General features: G+C 42.4%; 2 protein-coding genes and 2 long non-coding RNA genes across 4 annotated transcripts; 1 reads left to right on the top strand and 3 right to left on the bottom strand.

Annotated features, from left to right (window-relative positions):
- Positions 1–8,452: 8,452 nt before the first annotated feature.
- LOC103653990 (uncharacterized) lies at positions 8,453–9,055 on the bottom strand. The gene is made up of 3 exons (XR_565854.2): positions 8,989–9,055; positions 8,693–8,807; positions 8,453–8,583 (listed from the first exon to the last, which is right to left on the bottom strand). It is a non-coding gene; the product is annotated as an uncharacterized lncRNA (long non-coding RNA).
- Positions 9,056–9,105: 50 nt separating this feature from the next.
- On the bottom strand, positions 9,106–11,410 carry LOC103655653 (UDP-N-acetylglucosamine diphosphorylase 1). Its single transcript, XM_008682369.2, has 8 exons — positions 11,306–11,410; positions 10,583–10,619; positions 10,269–10,495; positions 9,892–9,966; positions 9,696–9,735; positions 9,520–9,602; positions 9,362–9,439; positions 9,106–9,268 (listed from the first exon to the last, which is right to left on the bottom strand). Exons 1-8 carry the CDS (start codon positions 11,408–11,410, stop codon positions 9,119–9,121), a joined length of 795 nt encoding a protein of 264 aa, XP_008680591.2. The 3' UTR covers positions 9,106–9,118.
- Positions 11,411–11,780: 370 nt separating this feature from the next.
- Positions 11,781–12,684, top strand: LOC103653988 (uncharacterized). The gene is made up of 3 exons (XR_565852.2): positions 11,781–11,904; positions 12,084–12,181; positions 12,286–12,684. It is a non-coding gene; the product is annotated as an uncharacterized lncRNA (long non-coding RNA).
- Positions 12,685–12,905: 221 nt separating this feature from the next.
- On the bottom strand, positions 12,906–15,362 carry LOC103653987 (fructose-bisphosphate aldolase 3, chloroplastic). The gene is made up of 7 exons (XM_020552221.2): positions 15,256–15,362; positions 15,076–15,167; positions 14,914–14,957; positions 14,795–14,830; positions 14,534–14,614; positions 13,373–13,648; positions 12,906–13,276 (listed from the first exon to the last, which is right to left on the bottom strand). The coding sequence occupies exons 1-7, from the start codon at positions 15,360–15,362 to the stop codon at positions 13,097–13,099; spliced, it is 816 nt and encodes a 271-aa protein (XP_020407810.1). The 3' UTR covers positions 12,906–13,096.
- Positions 15,363–19,074: the final 3,712 nt, after the last annotated feature.

Genomic DNA, 19,074 nt, shown 5'->3' with positions numbered 1-19,074 from the left:
CAGGTATGATTCACCCATGGTGGCACAGCTCCTCATGGTGAAGGTTGGGTCGTTGCGGGATCTGGCGATGCGCAGTCGGAAGGGGAAGCCATGAAGGTACCATGATTCGATGAAGTGGAAGCTCCACTCTCCATTGCTCCCAGTAGGCAGGAAAGCAATCAGGTAATCACGCCACATGGGAAAGCAATCAGGTAATCACAATGCATGAACTAGGTGCCCTGCTATAGTGGTTCTGAATTTATAGTTGCTACTTGCTACCAGTTGCAACTCCTCGTGGTTTGTTGTGATAGGTACCCGGGAAATTTCACATTTAGTTGTTTTAGTTGTGATTGAGGGTCAAACCCGTGAGCTAGAACCATACGGAATTTGTATTCTTTCGTGTTGGACTCTTGGTCCATTAGCATCTTTCCTAGAACATGTTACAATTCAAATACACTAGCAGATGGCACAATGCTTTACTATTATTTTATTGCAACGAGCTTATAATTGCTTTACTTTGCATCCTTCCCTTCGTCATACGCCTTCTGAATTTCTTTGATTATCAAGTCTGCAGAGTACTTATAGATGTTTCTTATATCCGTGCGTTTCAGGTCAAGAAGCTTATCAAGGAGAAAAATGAGGGTGCTGGAATTTCTGAATATATCGATATAAATAAAGAGCTTCAAGAGGTGAGTTAATTTCTTATTTTATCTTGTAATGCGATCCCTCATGCTCGTGTAGGTACACGTTAGATACGTTGGATTAATGATACTCACAAATGATATAAATAAAGAGCTTCAAGTATCAATCTGTATTTCCATAGTCAATTAGAGTTACTAAATCTTCTATATAATTGCCTTGTATATTTGTTATGTTTTGTTTGTGCAGATTTGGCGCATGAGTGATTTTAAATATACCCTGGTGTCACTGACTCTATTTAAGTGCCTTTAGCTTTCTCAGTATTTAATTGCTTATAAATATTAGCTTTATGTTTGTCTCCATTTGGTAGATTTTGGCATGGCCTATATGTAGACATCAAATACTTAACAGAAGCTGCTTATGTTTCAGGCAAGGAATCATCTGCATCTCCATTCTCCAAGAATGTGTAGTCGCATAACCAGTTTGAATATTGTTAGGGTTGGCATGAAGGTAAACCTACAACATCATACAAAATTGATCGGTTTCTATTATGTTAAAAAATATAAGAGAAAAATCTTTGCTTAAAGATTATAGCTTACAATTTATTTGACCGTCATAGGGAATATTAATGTGCTCCCAAGCTAAACCAATCGATTTCCTGCAGGTACCACCTCTTTCTTGCAATATTGTAAACAAATGATTTTATAGGACAAATATCAATCTGTATTTCCATAGTCAATTAGAGTTACTAAATCTTCTATATAATTGCCTTGTATATTTGTTATGTTTTGTTTGTGCAGATTTGGCGCATGAGTGATTTTAAATATACCCTGGTGTCACTAACTCTATTTAAGTGCCTTTAGCTTTCGTAGCATGATGCACCTTTACCTTCTGCTCTTTTAGCCAATAGCAGCTAATAGAGAATGGTGTCGATCCTTTTTTTTCTTTTAGCTCATGTATTTCTGTGTTCAATGCACTTTCACCTCAAATGTGTGTAGGAACATGTTTGCATGAATTTTGTTTTGCACCTAGCTGTAGTTGGGAAATTTAGAATAATATAGGTTCATTAGGAGAATCTACTTCATACCTGGTTTATCTAACCACTTGTCTTTATTTGGCCTTGCTAAAGCATTTTCCCCTGCAGCAAGGACCCTTCAGTGGCATTTGGTTTCCGAGAAGATATTTAGAACCAGTATACCAGACCATTCTGAATTTGCGTAAGGCAGACATGTTTGTGATTCAGTCATGCTACATGGGGCGTTTGCTCCCCTAAAACTTCTCTTTGTGTGACATCATTGTCATGTGCTTTGTTGCGGCCTAGGAGAGACAAAAACTACTAAGCCTTCATCGAGTTGTTCCTGGCTTCTCAGTATTTAATTGCTTATAAATATTAGCTTTATGTTTGTCTCCATTTGGTAGATTTTGGCATGACCTATATGTAGACATCAGATACTTAACAAAAGCTGCTTATGTTTCAGGCAAGGAATCATCTGCATCTCCATTCTCCAAGAATGTGTAGTCGCATAACCAGTTTGAATATTGTTAGGGTTGGTATGAAGGTAAACCTACAACATCATACAAAATTGATCGGTTTCCATTATGTTAAAAAATATAAGAGAAAAATCTTTGCTTAAAGATTATAGCTTACAATTTATTTGATCGTCATAGGGAATATTAATGTGCTCCCAAGCTAAACCAATCGATTTCCTGCATTTCTAGGTTCTGCCCACGACTAGGCTCCACATGTTTGTCATCACTCAGTTCTTTGGAGTTTGGACAACCCTCGAGGGCACTAGATCCAGGAGGCTCTACACAATTATAGAGGAGGTGGCTTCCTTCGGTGCTTACCTGGATCTGAGGTCCTCTAATGCGTGTTTATCTCAAATAATCCGTTAGTGATTTTCAACATATATTGATCATACTTTTTTCATGATGGTTCCTATGTAATCTTAATCCATTTCCAGTTGGATTTAGTTCTGGGATATGAATAATCCACTAGTCGTTTACCTTTCTTTTTCTTTTTCAGCTCTTAAGTCTTATTTCCTTACCTGTAGGCTTAACCGCTCTGCAGTTAATCTGATGAAATTTGTTAACAAATTACTGCTATACCAAGGTCCTCTGCAGTTAGTCTTGGCATGGCAATGGCCTCGTAGCTCGTGGCTCTCTAATAGGAATAATTTTACTCAAAATGAAGCTATAGTGTCATGCTATCTTAGGTTGTTTGGACAGTTCCTTAGGATACTGAAACTGTCTTAGATAATGGAGATGATGTTCACTCAAACATATCTCCCGATAGATATACAATTGTAATTACACCAGAACTGTACTTACAATTAAGAACAACATCAGCTGTAACATTAGTAGTAAGAAACAGTTCAGATAGTGTGAAGAAGTTCATCTATTGGCCTGCTATTTCAGGTACTTTCACATCTAGGAAAAAATGATTTCTAATGTTATCTTGATGGAGTTCTTATTTGCCTCAATAATTGTGTGGATACTGTGTGTGTTCCTGAAACTTCATGGAGACTTCCATATCTCCACCAGGCACATCAAAGCAGTCAGCTGTCCGCAAACCTTCTCCTGGAAGCTCTCTTAAGGATCTGTGCCTTGTTTCCAAACAAGGGTCAATAGCTGAAGTAGAATCTACTTTGGCCTTGTTGAAAAAAAAGTGGTGGGAACATTGATGGTAGAAATGCATTTGGTCTTAGTGCCCTCCACCTTGCAACATGGAGAAATCATCTACCCATTGTGAGGCGACTCCTAGATGCTGGCGCTGATCCAGATGCAAGGGTATGCACTATTTCTTTTAGGATGCTTCCTCTGTTTATCTTTGCTTTGAAAATTATTTTCTTTTACCTATAATCCCAGTAACAGCCTCAGCTGTATCAAACCACTATAGTAATAACAACAACAAAAAACTAAAATGTGGTTTTGTACAGAACATCATGCAGATAAACTTATTTTGATTATCAAAATTTTCTTTAGTTTGGTGCTGCTTGATTTTGCTTATTGACCTTTCAGTTGTGTGTAAATTCTCACTAAAATTTTCACTGTTGCAGGATGGAGAATCTGGCTGGAGTAGCCTGCATAGAGCACTTCATTTTGGTCACCTATGTATTGCTGGTGTTCTTTTACAGTTTGGCGCTTCCCTCGCTTTGGAGGACACTAAGGGTCGTACACCTGTTGACCTTATCTCCTGTCCAGTATCACAGGCCAATGGAGATTTTCCAGATGCAGGTAGCTTTCTTCTGCCCCAGGAAATGGTTCTCTTATATCGCGCTCTTGGCAATTTGGCTTGCTTTATGGAAGTTTTTTTCATTTTAGTTGCAACGGAAGTCTTCAGTTGGGGAAGTGGGACAAATTATCAGCTTGGAACTGGCAACGTCCACATACAAAAACTACCATGCAAAGTAGAAGCTTTGCATGGATCATATATCAAAACAGTTGCTGCATCAAAGTTTCACAGTGTAGCAGTTAGTTCTAATGGTGAACTATACACATGGGGATTTGGTCGAGGTGGTCGTCTTGGTCATCCAGATATTCATAGGTTAGCGATTGCATGATGTTAAAATGAGTTGTTTCTAGATCAGAAAATTGTTTCCTCAATGCTTTTGTTAGTACTTATGGATTAGCTACTCCTTCCGGTCACAGAAACATGTTGCTTAGGATAAGATTTGGTCAAACCCTAAAAACTACAGACAGTAATATCTTTTAAATTGTTTACTTTGAAAACATGTTGTATGTGTAGAGTTGCATCGAAAAATACTTGCAGATTTTCATAAATTTAAAGAATATACTCTAGAAAAAATAGCGGCGAAAGAAATACACCAAATATTTGAAGCTGTTCAAAATCAAATGTAATGACTACTAATGAAAACTAAATTGGCTTAATTGTAAGCCAAAGTAGTTGAGCGTGTAAAATTTTCTTCATCGTTGAGTAAGTTTATGAAACCTATCATTCTGTTACAGTGGACAGACAACTGCTGTGATTACCCCTCACCTGGTGACAGTAGGATTAGGCCGTAAACGAGTTAGTGTTGTGGCTGCAGCCAAACATCATACTGTGATTGCTACAGAGCTGGGGAATTGTTTACCTGGGGATCAAATAGAGGTACGTGTGATGCATTTTAAATGTATTTTTAGGCAACATGAACCTTGGACACATATTTTATGTTCTTTTTCTCCTTACTAATATTATTTTCTCCTGTGGGAGCTCTGGCACTGGGTCTGCACTTTTATGGTCTATAACAAAGTCCTCTGAATGATGCAGAGGGTCAGCTTGGTTACCCTTCTGTTCATACCCAACCAACACCAAGGCGTGTTGGTTCGCTCAAGCAAAGGATAATTTCAGTAGCTGCTGCAAACAAGCACTCCGCTGCAGTTGCTGATACTGGCGAAGTATTAACCTGTGGTTGCAATAAGGAGGGCCAACTAGGATATAGCACTTCCAACTCAGCATCAAACTGTATCCCAAGAATGGTGGAGTACTCGAAAGGAAAAGTACTTAGAGGTGTTTCTGCAGCAAAGTATCATACAATAGTGTTAGGAGCTGATGGAGAGGTATTCTTTGAATCTTGATTTTTACACATTGTTCTTGCATTATGAGAATTGAACACATCTATTGATTTAATCCTTTTTTTAAGGTGTTCACTTGGGGCCATCGCCTTGTCACCCCACGGCGTGTCGTAGTAGCTCGATGCCTTATGAAGGGTGGAAATACAAATCTGAAGTTTCATCGTATGGAACGACTTCAAGTGATTTCAGTGGCTGCTGGAACAACGCACAGTACTGCTTTAACAGCTGATGGTGCTCTTTTCTACTGGGTTTCATCATATCCTGATATAAAATGCCAGCAGGTTTGGTTTCTTACCTGCTAAGTTGTATGTGGGTCTGTTAGTCGAACTGTGATATACACACATTAGCTAATAGATCAACTTTGTATTCTCTTAGCTTCTATGGCCTATGGGTTAACACATGTACTTTATTTGTGTGTTCTCAGATTTCCACGTGTAATTTGTTTTTGTTTATTAAGTAGTTCCGTTCTTAGATAAATAGGCGTATATTTCATCTGCTTAGTATTTGATTATTCTTTGCAAAATGGTTATCATCTCACTGAGTGTATTGTTTAGCTGACAAAGCATTGTGGCCACCGCAGCCTGTTCCAGGCAGCTCACTCAAATGTTCGATTCTAGACACCTGGTGCTGGATCTGCTGCCTGGCCGGCATAGCATGACCTAGGTTCTGATCCAATCACAACCTTGGTAACAAGTGTCCATTATAAACAATCAACTATACTACATATGCATGATGAGAGGCTTCGTAGATGAAAAACAAAACCCTCCTCTCTATGCCTCAACCTACCATGCAGATGAATATTTAGATCCTATTGCAGTTGTTTGGGCAAAGGCAAAGCGCAAGGCAAATAAACCCAGTTGTTTCTCATCCAAATACCAGTGGAGACAAAGATGTGACTTGGGATAACAAATCTCAGCATGAATCTTCAGAATTACCTCCTAGAGCTGAATTTATTGTCAACAAACAAATGACAGTAGAAGGGTACAAGGCGCATCCTGGACATGTTAATTACATCCTAGGAAGAGCAAAAAGAATATGTGATTGTTGAAGGAGCGCATCTAATCCTTAACTTTGTGGTACATATTAGCCAAGTAATAGTGCAGGAGTATTTCATAAAATTGTAAGGCGCCCGCAATGTTCTAGTTATCTGCATTTCGATGCTTCCTGTCTCCGTCAAGGAAGGAATGGGCTCCCCACTTCTCAGTGTCTGTGTTCATTATCAAGCAGTCTCTCGTTTTTTTTTTCCTTTAAAAGGAGAAGAACGATAAAAGTGGCCAGCAGGAGTCTGCGTAACATCAAACAGCACCGAAAGGCAGAAGGCTCCGTCGGATCGGATCCATCCGCTGGCGAGAATTTTGATTCCCTTCTAGAAGCAAGCATGCTCATCCTTCAGGGATTATAGGCCAGTGCCCGTGCGTTGCCACGGAAGTGAAAAAAATAGTATGATACATATATACGGACGGCAAATATTATTATAATAGGTATGTGCTCGTAAGTTAAATTAGTATAAAATATAGATACGAAACGACAAACATCACGATGATATATAAAATCTAGGTCGTTGTGTGATGTTTTCCATATGGCATAACAATATAGTTACATGGCAAAATGAGTTTTCGATCAATCCTCTAAAATAAAATGAAGTTATATTCCAAAAAGACACTACAATGGCTAATGTACTGAACATATAATCGGGTTAAGTGTACAAAACCTCGAACCAGACACCACTCTCTCAGAGATCAATCGAAGTTCTCAATCTTGATTGGAGTAATATCGTCTGCCACCTTAAATTACCAAACTAATATTGCAAAGAACATATGTTGCTCCAATGTGAATTTGATGTTCTTGGCCTGTTCAAAATCAAGGGAGAAGTCACAAATCCATGCAGGTTGACGGTAGGAATAGCAACAGATCAGATTAGAATCGAGTATGTTTCATACCCACCCACAACCATACTCATTCATACCCACTCGTGGCTGTACCCATGGATAAAAATTTATACCCGTGCTCGTACTCGTCGGGTATCGAATACCCACAGGTACATATATCAAAAAGCTTAACAGCAATGATAATCATGTAATACAAGCAACTAAGTTCACAAAGCAGCAATTGTAATACATACGATACAAAAGGAGTAGTTCTACTCATCGCTGAAAACTGAAATGGACGTGAGGAAATGACTTGAACGTGTGCAGCAATCATAACAAGCAACTTTAGTTCACAAAAATTCCAGAAACTGCAACTGAGTTGACACCACACAACAATAGTCTAATTAAGAATACAGGCATACAACCAAGCGCCCAAGCCAACACGACAATAGTACCCATGACTTCACTTGCGAACAGTAACAGGCGAATAGGAAGTACCCCAGTACCCCACACAGACAAGAACATGCGAACAGGAACAGACAACACCCATGACTAATACAGAGCCAACAGGTTAAGGCAGCACCAAACAACAAGGCGCTAGCAACACTTCACTTGCACAAGCGCCAGCAACACTTCACTTGCACAACAGCTTCACACTTAAATACTTGATCTTGTCACTTGATAGACAACACCACACACCACTTGGCCACCAGACAACAAAGCAAAGAAATTAAGAAAATATAAGTATTTAGTAGTTAATCAAAGTAAAGAAAATGATACTAAAAATCATTATTACCTTGGTTCGACATCAAGCCATCAACTTCAAAACTATCAACTTATCAACAATCTGGTTCATCCTAAAAAATAGTGAAATATAAGTATTCAGTCAAAGGAAAGGAAATGAATGCTAAAAAATTCACTATTACCATTTGTTCCTCCTCATCCTCCAAAATTCAAACATATAGGTATATGCCCGTGCGTTGCTACGAAATTAATATGATAGAATATATTGATATGCAAAAGCACTAATTGTTATTCTATAGTCTTATTAGCATGTTAAGGATGTTTTCATCGAGAGGTGATTCATTATCAACCTCTGCATGCTCGTCAACTTGTACTTCGTTTTTCTCCTTCGAAGAATCCATTTTGGCACCATTGTAATATTGAATTCCTACGTTAATGAATTTGTTACAATAAAAGCAATATTTTTTTGAACTATTGCGAATACATGATGAAACATTAAAAGAACTGATAAGAATTTGGTATTGCACACATAGAAGACACCAATTCCCTAAGCGGCACAAAATTATTGCTGCCTTTCTGATTATATGTTCAAACTGTGGACAAACCAGCATACACATATACCTGTCATATACAAGGGTACAGAATGAGTCAAGAAGCCACCTGTAGCAACCACCCAGCGGCTATGTAGCCGAAGCAGCATTAATCTGGCACTGTCAGGAGTGTCATAAGTTGCACCATTAGCATTCTTCACTGGCGCAAATTCCTCCTCACGCAAAACCTGTAAGTTTAGGTAAAATATTTTCAAGCGATAACTACTACACGCTTTCAGAAATGAGATGAAGAACAAAACGGCTTTATTTTGAGCAATAATTCATAGGAAATCAAACCTCAAAAAGACCTGTTGAAGGAGAATAGTTGAATACATCAAATATAAATTATTCAAGCTTTAATCCTGATGTGTACCCATGGACTGAAGGAATTCTCTTCTCGGCTAGATGGTAACTGTGCATAAATGATGGACAAAATTGTAAGCCAATATTCTATTATTAATTATTAGTTTAAGATCAATAGAAGTTATAGGTCCTCCAGAAAAAATGCAGCAATTACATTATATATTAAATAAAGGGTTAAATGCAACATGAATGGATAAAGTGCAAGAATAAGGAAAGAAAAAAATACTCACATGCTATCCTTTTCAAGACTGTTTGTCACTTGGTTCAGAAAATCCAAAGTGAACATATGCAAGCAGACCTATGACACAAAAGAAATACACAATTGTTAATGCCTATATAGGGGGGAGGCAGGTGTAGGAATTATACATTGCTCCAGCAATAACGAAGGCGGCCAGTAGTTTGATTGATTTCAGTTGTCATAGCTGCATCCATTTCACTGTATTCAACTACAGAGAGGGGTCCACCCTTTCCACGCTGAACAAATACTCCAACTTTCTCTTGTGGATATGCCTGAACAGCACAGAACATAATGTAAACACTCTTGAGACACATAGTTCAATAAAAAACTGCCAATCTATTAGTATGGGAAATCTATGGCCCTACCTTCCTGACAACCTTAGCAACAGCAGATACACCTCTGTCAATGAAGTATCCTAGGAATGTTGGATCTGCAACACGGACCTGTATCAAATAAATTAAATATTTAATGACGACAAAAAAGGAAGGCTCCATGAAATGAACAGCATAAAGAACGTATTTACCAATACATTATCAACTCCATAGCAATCTACATAGTTAACACCTTTTGCAGCCATATCATCGAGCAACCTTTTAGATTTTAGAGTTGGGTACAACCAAAGAAAAAAACAAGCAGAAAGTCATGACTAACATTAATAGCATACATTTATAATTTACCGCATCACAATTTAGAGATTACCAGCATATACTCCGCCATTGCCATCGGGAGCCTTTGCTACCTGGTTTTCAGCATAATGTTAGAAAAGAAATATGGCATTACTACAGAGATCCACAATCTGGAATCGATGCTAGCTCAAACCATTCAGTGTAATGGATTATGCCATAACATTACACTCTAAATTAATTTCTCTTAAATAAACAGAAGCAAGAAGTACCTTATATGGTGTCTCCATAATAAATCTTCCATCATGACATACACATGGAATAGTACCCTGTTGGAAAAATGTCACCTGCGAAGACAAGAATAAAAGTAAAGCTCAAAATGGAAAGACCATGCATAATGCTCATATTTAATTCTCCGTGCTCTACTGTCTTGGGTATAACTCTCAACACACACCTAGTCCTATATATCAACCCTTCTAAGCATGCTATTAAGATCTCATGCTGCTAATATTTTTATCTACTCTTGATGCACAAATATGTGTAAAACCAAAATTGTCAATATTATGAACCATTCTGGGATTACATTAAAAGAAAAGAGCAGCAATCCTCGAATCAATGACAAGAAACAGGATTTTGCAGCTAAGCCTACCTCCACTTCACCGAAGAGAAGAAAGGTTTTGAAGACATCCATAGATGAGACTATGAGAGGGGAAGGGAAGGTAGTTTTACTGAACTCTATAAAAGACACTGGGCATATCCAGTAGGGTGCAGGCCTAGAATGAACTGCAGGTGCTGGTGGTCGACATTCTTTCATAACTTCCTCCTTCTGATTAAGTGCAGGCTCTGCCACCTGGCACTCGGGCTGCGGCGAAGCATCTATAGACAAAGAAAGAAAAGCAGTTCAAACACATGATTCAGATCACACCAACGAAACAATTTCAAAGATGTTACACTTCTACACACCATAGTGATGTTCGTCGAGAAGCCGTCGTTGAGAAGCCTATCAGCGAATAAACCACTGTAACTTACAGAGCTTTGCATTTATTTTCTTTTTACAAATAAATCATACATGTATATGTAAGCCATTCACATGTAAGAAGTGTTGTAATCTGTTCACATGTAAACAGAGGTAGTAAGAAAAATTGATTAATCTCACTCAAAACTGTGATCTAAAAAGATCATGCTGCTGCAAGTACACAACCAGCTTTTGTAAGACACACAACAAACATTTAGGAAGATGAATAAACATATTTATCCTTTCTCCGACTCAGTCTTTTGGCGGCACCGAACATCCTCAAGAATTTTTTGTATTCCATTTTTTTGTAGGCCATATACTCCGAGTACGAGGAAACCCCTAAAAGATGAATCAATCCAGTGATTCTGCAATTGGCGCCCCAAAATCTTAGCATCGCATGAACCCTAATCCTAGCTATTACTGACGCTAAACCTGCCATCCAAACCACAATACACAGTCAGCTGTCAGCCAGTCCCCCCACCCACCCAACGAATCATCGATCACCATTCCCGCCTCCACCAAACAGGTGTGCATCAACCATCAGGAAACCCATCAACGAACCATAAAATACACGATGAAGACCCAGAAATTTACCCAAAAATTGGAATGAGAAAACCCCAACGCAACCTGTACAGGAGCGGTAAACGCGCCCGCGGTTGATCCCAGCGAACCGGGCAGGAGGTGGAGTCACACCTCCCGGAGGGGCTGGGGAGTAGTGTCGGCTTCGAGAATGCGACGCCGACCTCGAGGTCCCGGATCCGGTCGGCCAGGGGCATGAAGCGATCGGGCGGCACAGCGGGGCGGAACGCCGGCTGCTCCTTCAGGAACCGCCGGAGCCCGAACGTCGTCGGCGCTCAACCGCACGGCGGCAAGGAGGAGGAGCGGAGCAGTGGCCCGGGGTTTAGGGATTTGATTTGGGAGGAGGATCGATCTCGACCCATGGAGGGGGAGGCGGGGCGGCGGCGACTCACGCGGGGTGGGGGAGGGGGACGAACGTGGGCGTGGGCGTGTGGACGGTGTAGATTTACCGAAGCGAGCGGACGGTACAGATTCATCGAAGGCAGAACCAGGGGAGGCAGCCTACCCCTTACAACATTAATAGTAGTAAAGATTATCTGACACTGGACTTTCCGAGTAATATCCTCTTACTGGATAGGTTCATGCATTCTCTGTTTGTGATGACCCTGAATACTTCTATGACTATGTCCAAGGCCTGATTGATGGACTTAATTCTGGTTTGGATTCACGTGATATAGTTAGCATCGAAAATGTAAATGCACTTCAGAATTTTCATTATTTATAGTAAATCATTTTGGTGTGCTAACTCCAAAAGGTTCATCTGCAGTGCCTTGTCTCAACTTGTTTTTACATATATTAACTACATTTCATAATGAAAAATTGTGAACAGTACATTAGCATTTGGCATTCTCTTCAACTTCTCCTTGACAGGCTAAGGGGTTAGGCTATGCCATGAACACAGCCGAGGAGCTTAAGTTTGTCAAAGACATAGCTGCATCAACAGGCATTGTCCTTGATCCAGTCTACAGGTGCAACTATGTCTGAATCAATGAAATAGATTTGGCACGTGGATCTATGTTTTGGTCTTTGTTAGTCATAAACTGAAAAAAATGCATGCTTCATTTTAATGCAGTGGGAAGGCGGTTTATGGATTGCTAAAAGACATGGCTGGCAATCCAGCCAAATGGAAAGGTCGAAAAGTTCTATTTATCCACACAGGTGGTCTTCTTGGGTTGTATGATAAGGCTGACCAGTTGTCATCTTTGGTTGGGAGCTGGCGTAGAATGGATCTTGAAGATTCTGTTCCACGCAAAGATGGCACTGGTAAGATGTTCTGATCAGTATGGTCCATGTGATTCCATGATGGATCATTCTTGCAAACATTGTATCCATTACAGAGTTATTACTCTTACATTTGTGCAAGAAAATGCAGAATAGATGGTTGATGGTTCACATTGTATAGAGCACTGATGCAATTTAAGAATAAAGCACATCTTTTTTGCCATTTGGAAATAAATATTTTTTATGTGGAGGTTTGTGTGTCATTTCTGCCAAATAGCTTTATTCTATAAAAACCTGCCTGTCAGTAGGTCTTTAGGGCCCTCAACAAAGCAGCTACCAAGTGCCAACCTGTAGGGTCCCCTAATTTCTTGACTTCCAGTTAAGAACCAAAATAACTTGTACAGTAGGGGAAGCCTTGTCATGCGCATAGATAAAAGCAGACTCACCAGTGACATAGTCATATATATAGTATGTAGAAATTTTCTTACATAATTTCACAAAGAAAAGCATAAATATATGTAGATAAGATTTAATAGATGAAATTCACAGATATCACAACTGGACAACAGATGTCAAGTAATAACACCGAAGCTAATTACCAGAGCTAACACTGACACACCATCCTCACAAACGACATCAACCCAGCTGTACTAAGTCGATAATCATAGCAACTTTAGAAAGGAAGCACAAATAAGATTAGTTGACACATGAATAAGGGAAGTATGAACAGACCACTTTGCGAAGCGCGCCCCCTGCTTATAGTACTCAGCACACCTTGAAGCCAAACCATCAAGACCTTGGCACCATGATTCATTGTTGGATCCAGGCAATGGAACCAAACCCTGATTCATGAAACCAAAGCAATCAGGCAGTGAGAATCATAATGATAGAAGCAATTTGTGGGCTAACATGATGTTATAAGATCATGGCATGCATACCTTGTCAACCTTGATGCCAGACATGATATTCTGATCCTTCAAGCAGTCAACAAACTTCTTGCCATCTGTAGTTGATTTATAAAGGGTCTCCTCGAAAAGAATAGCACCAGAAATATATTCGCCAAGACCAACAGTTGTCAGCAAAAGCTGCCTGTAAGCCTGGCGGTTCACTTCTGTGTTGTCCAAACCAATAGATGATAACCTCTTTCCACATGTTGCATTTGACTCATCAATTGCCAGAATACCACGCCCAGGGGAAGCAACAGATTTCTGTCGACGAAAGTTACAACCATTAGATTAGCATTCACAAAAACCAACAGAAAAATGCATCACAGTGAAGAAAGAAGAAATAGTGGAAAAGGAGAATGACTTCAAACTTAGAAGAACATATTACCATACCCAGGTTCAACCAATCAAACAATGACGAGTGTCAGTTCCAATAGCTGAACACATAACTCAAAATATGGTTCACATGCTTGCACCAACTTACTATCAACAAACACAAATAAAGAAGCATTACAGTTAATATCGCATAAGCTCTAACATATCCACAGTATACAGAGAAGGTACCAAATTCACGCTTTAGCACTTCTTGTAAAGTTTGCACATGGTAGATCCTTGCATTGAAAAATTAATCAGAAATTAGATGCAGAGAATCACACATCAGTATTTTGGTAACCGGTAACCCTAGCAGTTTCATATTGTATTGCCCTTAAACAGTTAAACCAATTTGGTAACAGTTAACCCTAGCAGTTTCATATTGTTTTCAGATCAACATTCATATGAAGAGATGGATTACAGGTGGCGGATGAGGGAGAATCCACAGTCAGAGTTTGGGGATTATGAAGGGGATATGAGTACAGTGGGTGCAAATTGCTGATCTACTTACTGAAGGTTCTAGAGCGGGAGCTTCTTCTTGCAAGAGTCCAGGACGTCCCAGAGCTTCTTCACCCCATCATCGCTGCTACAAGTGGAGGTCGCCTGAGCCAGGGAAGACAAGAAGGGCGCAGCGGGAGGGATGTCATGAGAGGGAGGATAGGGTCACATCGGCAGGCCCAGCGACTCGAGGCACTCGATCCACGACAGTAGCTTGTCCTCCAAGGCTTATTTAGTGCCACAATTTTACATATAATAACTTGGATAAAGAGTGCATAACATTACCTCCCAAATTTCTTGTTGGCCACATATTAGATAGTCAAGTTCTTGAGGTGAAAATATGAGGATGGATGACATGCCAAACACCTATGAAAACATTAAAATACACAAGAATTATTGGAGTTAACTGAACAAAACAAAATCAGAACAAGTGGAACTAATATAGATTGTATTAAAGCAATGCCAATGAGGTTGTACCTGATTAAACCCTGATCTAAATGCCTCAACCTGTCACTTTATCCCTGCCTAAACTGTAGCATCCACTACCAAAGTAATATATGCTTCTAAATTATAAATATTGACCTGCAAATGATACTAATAGATTAAAAAATACAAAATGAAATCATCAAGATAAATACACGCTAATATGGAACTTCATCACTTACAATTGTGCCTCCTTCACCCTCTTTAAGCACATAATCAGGATAACCTGGAAACACAAATCTTCAATACAAGTGTCACGGAAACACAAATCTGCAACTTATAGCTAGTTGACAGATAATACAGACTTCGTAGTATTCTGGAAAATACAAAATTAATAAACCCACCAATTTCTGCCTTAATCCATTTGTATCCTGGAATCAGCATCAGAATAGCGATTAGCAAACCCAACCGCGCCTCTGCTACCCTAGCAAGCATTCTAGATCAGAAGTGCATCAAGAAAACAAAATATGACCACAACAAATATCAGCAAAATTGATCTCAGTTTTTATTATTCTAGTTTCTACGGGTGTCCCTTCCTCCTGTCCACGTCCATCGCCATAGCGACGCCCATGCCAGCCACCAGCGCGAATGTGTTCAGGTGCTGCTCCATGTATAGCGGCAACGATACCATGGGCACCCTGAACCATAGGTTCTCCAGGATGGAGTTCTACCTGTAGTGCGTGACGAAACCACCCATGGCCACGTGCACGAGGACCTCCTTCTGTGGCGTCGCTGCCGGTGGCCGCACCAGCTCCCTGTCGCTCGTCCTCTTGACGAAGCCCTCTAGGAGCAGCTCCGCCAGGTCCGCGTCTACGGGGCTCCACGTGCGGTGCGTCGGTGGGCCGTGCAGCACTCGCCCCTTCCAGGCGAGAGGACACCAAATCCGAGGAAGGTAGGACTGGATCCGCACACCGCGGCCTGAGGGACATGTCTAGGACGACGCGATGACCCGGTTGGAGCAGAGTAGGCCCCTCGCCGTCGCGCACCTGGAACACGTGATGTCCGTGCCGCCCAGGTCCGATCTCGCGCTCTTCCTCCTCGTCCATGGTCGGCTTGATGGAGTCATAGTTCGCGCTATGTAGAGTGAGGTTGTAGCGGCAGCACGGTTGTTGTATGGGCGGTTTCGTCACGCGGTAGCAGGGAGAGCTGGATGAGGAGGTCATGGAGACGGACGGGGGAGACGACGAGCGGGGGTGGGGATTGGGGGAGGGCCGGAGGGGGGGGGAGTCCGCTGAGGCGCTGACCCGAGAGAGAGCGGTTGCTACGATACTGGACCTTGGTCTGGGCCATAACAAGCAGATGGGCCTTGGTCTGGGCCATAACAAGCAGATGGGCCTCTCAGGACGCGTGTGCTTCGTATTTGCAAGCTAAATTTAGTACCACATCGGCCACTCAACTGTGTACACACCTGTTTATAAGTTGCAGTGCGTATACAACTTGTGTAGTCTTGGTTGGTCATGGCTGTGACCCCACACAGATAACTTTTTTTGGTAAAATTTGGTCATATACGCGGAGCGAAACAGAGAAGGAGAAGGTATGGGAATGGGAAACGCGGCACAGAGGTGTGGGAATGGGAAAACAGAGAAGAGGCCACAGTTGTGGGACCCGCCTGTCAGACGATACAGCAGCAGAGAAGGTATGGGAATGGGAAACGCGCACACAGGTGTGGGAATGAGAAACAGAGAAGAGGCCACGGTTGTGGGACCCACCTGTCAGACGATACATGGGAATGGGAATGGCAGAACTAGGAATGGGGCAGCCTACCCCTTAGAGTCTTAATAAGTAGTATAGATTTAGGAGCCAGATTACCAGAGGGCCTAAAATTATCTTGCTAAGGCGAAGTTAGAACTTGCATGACGGCCCATGTTTGGACTCACAACGGTTCCTGTTGCTCTCGGCTCGCAGCGACCTGGAGCAAGAAAGGGCCCAACAAGAAGCTCGCGCAATGTTTGCTGCGGCTTGCCGCAGCTTTAATCTGGCTACAGCTATAGCGTATACAGTATTTTGTATTGCAGCTGCAGCCGGACGCTGGCAAGCAACGCGATTGCAAGGTGTACAGTACAGGCTACAGCTGCTACTACTAGTTTGCGAATTCCGATTTCCGGCGCATTCCGGGATCGAAAGAATACATAATACCCTAGCACTTGGCCATCACAGGCACAGCCAGTTTTTCCGCACCACACGCCAGAGCAGGTGCAGTTGGTCCGAATGCGACGGCCGAACGGGTTCATCGCCGAAACAACGGAGGAAAACAGGCAGCGGTCACTTGACGCGACGGGGCGCGAGAGACTGCGGGCGCGGGACGGGAGGTCTCCCGGCACCGTCACGTGGCCGCGCGGGCCGCCTCGGCGCGTGGCTGGCCCACGGCCCATGCCAGCGGCACCAAAGATTCGACGCGACGTCTCCCGGGCAGGGCACGGGCACCAGAACAGAACAGGCCGGACGCCAACGCCAGTGCTGGATGCGGACGGCCCGCTCACCTTCCCACGTGGCCGGGCGCGGGACCTACCCACCTGCAACGCCAGTGCTGGTGCAGCCGACTGCTGCTCGTCTCCGATCGACACGTTTCCCCGTGGCGCATGCGCATCGTTGCATGTTCTTGTTAGGCTTGCAGGGTTGGGTGTAGAGATGTTAATGAGAATTCCCCACCAGGTTATAGCATTCTATATCCATCTCTATTATGTTTGATTCATCCTATACCCATCCTCATATCTATCATGGGTGCAAAACTCATCACATACTCATTCTCATTCGGGTTTCGGGTCCTCAATGGGTCTTCATCCCCAATTAAGCTAGGTATTAACAGGCACCACAAACAATCTATATTTCAGACATCACCATATCGGCAAGCACTCATCCATGAACCATGATCCATTCATCCATCCATCAGAAAAGAAATAAGTACTTCGAGACCGATAGAAGAAATGGAGAAATGGAGTTTGCTTACCTTCCTTGGTCACCATCTGAGTTTGTTGGCGCCTGAGAATCCATGGTCGTCACCGTTGTCTCGGCAGGGCGTAGCATATGACTGATTAATTTAGGGTTTTATTTTTTACTAGTCTGCTAGTTGCCTTGTCATGTTGTCTTGTTGGGCTAGGACCTGGGGTCTGGTGCGCTGTCGTGCTGGGCTTGGTGGCTGGCTTGGCCTCAACTCATTCATACAAACACGACAGGTGTACACGTATGAAATACACATGGGTAATCGGGTTCGGATTATTGCCTTCCAAACCCATACCTGTCTACCCAATGGGTGGAGATTTTGTCACATATCCATACTCATGGGCACAATTTTTGTCACATATCCGTACCCTAATAAAGGAATTCCCCACGTCTTGGTGGGTATCGGATCCCCATTTACATCTCTAGTTGGGTGCCCGAGGTACCCTCGATTTAATTTAGGCGGTACACAGTTTATGCGTGCATATATACATATATGGACTATAGTCTGCAATAAATAAAAGCCCAAGTCTTCAACAAGCAATATACAGTTGTACAATGTGACGCTACATTAACATTGACAGTTGAGGCGGAGAAAGCTCTTATAACAAATTAACAGCATACTATACTTTATGAAACGTACGCCCCTGAAAGAGGCTGCAAATGGGCTGCTAGACAAATGCCAAAGCACTACCACTAATAATCGCAGCAAGTTGCGAGATCGATGATATGCGGCCTCTGATTATTGCGTGCATGCAACTAGCTAGCTAGCCCCGATTAGGTCGCCGCAGATTAAGACCACCAGCTGCATGCCCGGCGGCAGACAACTAGTAGTAGCTAGGCGAGCGCGTCATGTCATCTCCTTTCGCGATGGAGTCCCATCCGATAAAGCAACGGACGGACGCCGCCTGCTAGCTAGCTAATTACGGCTGTGGGTCATTTATAATCAAATAATTACACTATCATAATCGTCAAAGTCAAACACGTACCCTCGAGAAAGAAAAGCTTATCCTGGCTGGCTATCACATCGACGCGCGAGCGAGGCCTGCCGGGCGGAGGCGGCCGGCGGCCAGAGCCGGAGCTGATCGATGAGCCCGCCCGTCGCCCGTCGCCCGTCGCCGTCGGTCGATGGAGCTGAGATCGCATGCAACGCGACAAGCGCGGGGGACGAGCACATGCACGGCGAAGAGACAGCGCGCCGCTCGGGGGTTATCTTAATCCCCAGCTAATCTAATATAGTAATCGCCTGCGCCAACCTGCACATGATGCGAGCAATGGCTACTTTAATCCGTCTTTATTAGCCCGCCACCGGTTTTAAATTAGCCGGCCGGCCATCGGATGCTTTGCTTCACTGTACCGTACGTACTCATCAATCAGCGCGCGGCCAAGCTGTAGTTAATTATTAT

This window comes from Zea mays, chromosome 4 (assembly GCF_902167145.1).
Source record: "Zea mays cultivar B73 chromosome 4, Zm-B73-REFERENCE-NAM-5.0, whole genome shotgun sequence".
Lineage (NCBI taxonomy): Eukaryota > Viridiplantae > Streptophyta > Magnoliopsida > Poales > Poaceae > Zea > Zea mays.
This window is presented reverse-complemented; position numbering and strand designations above follow the sequence as displayed.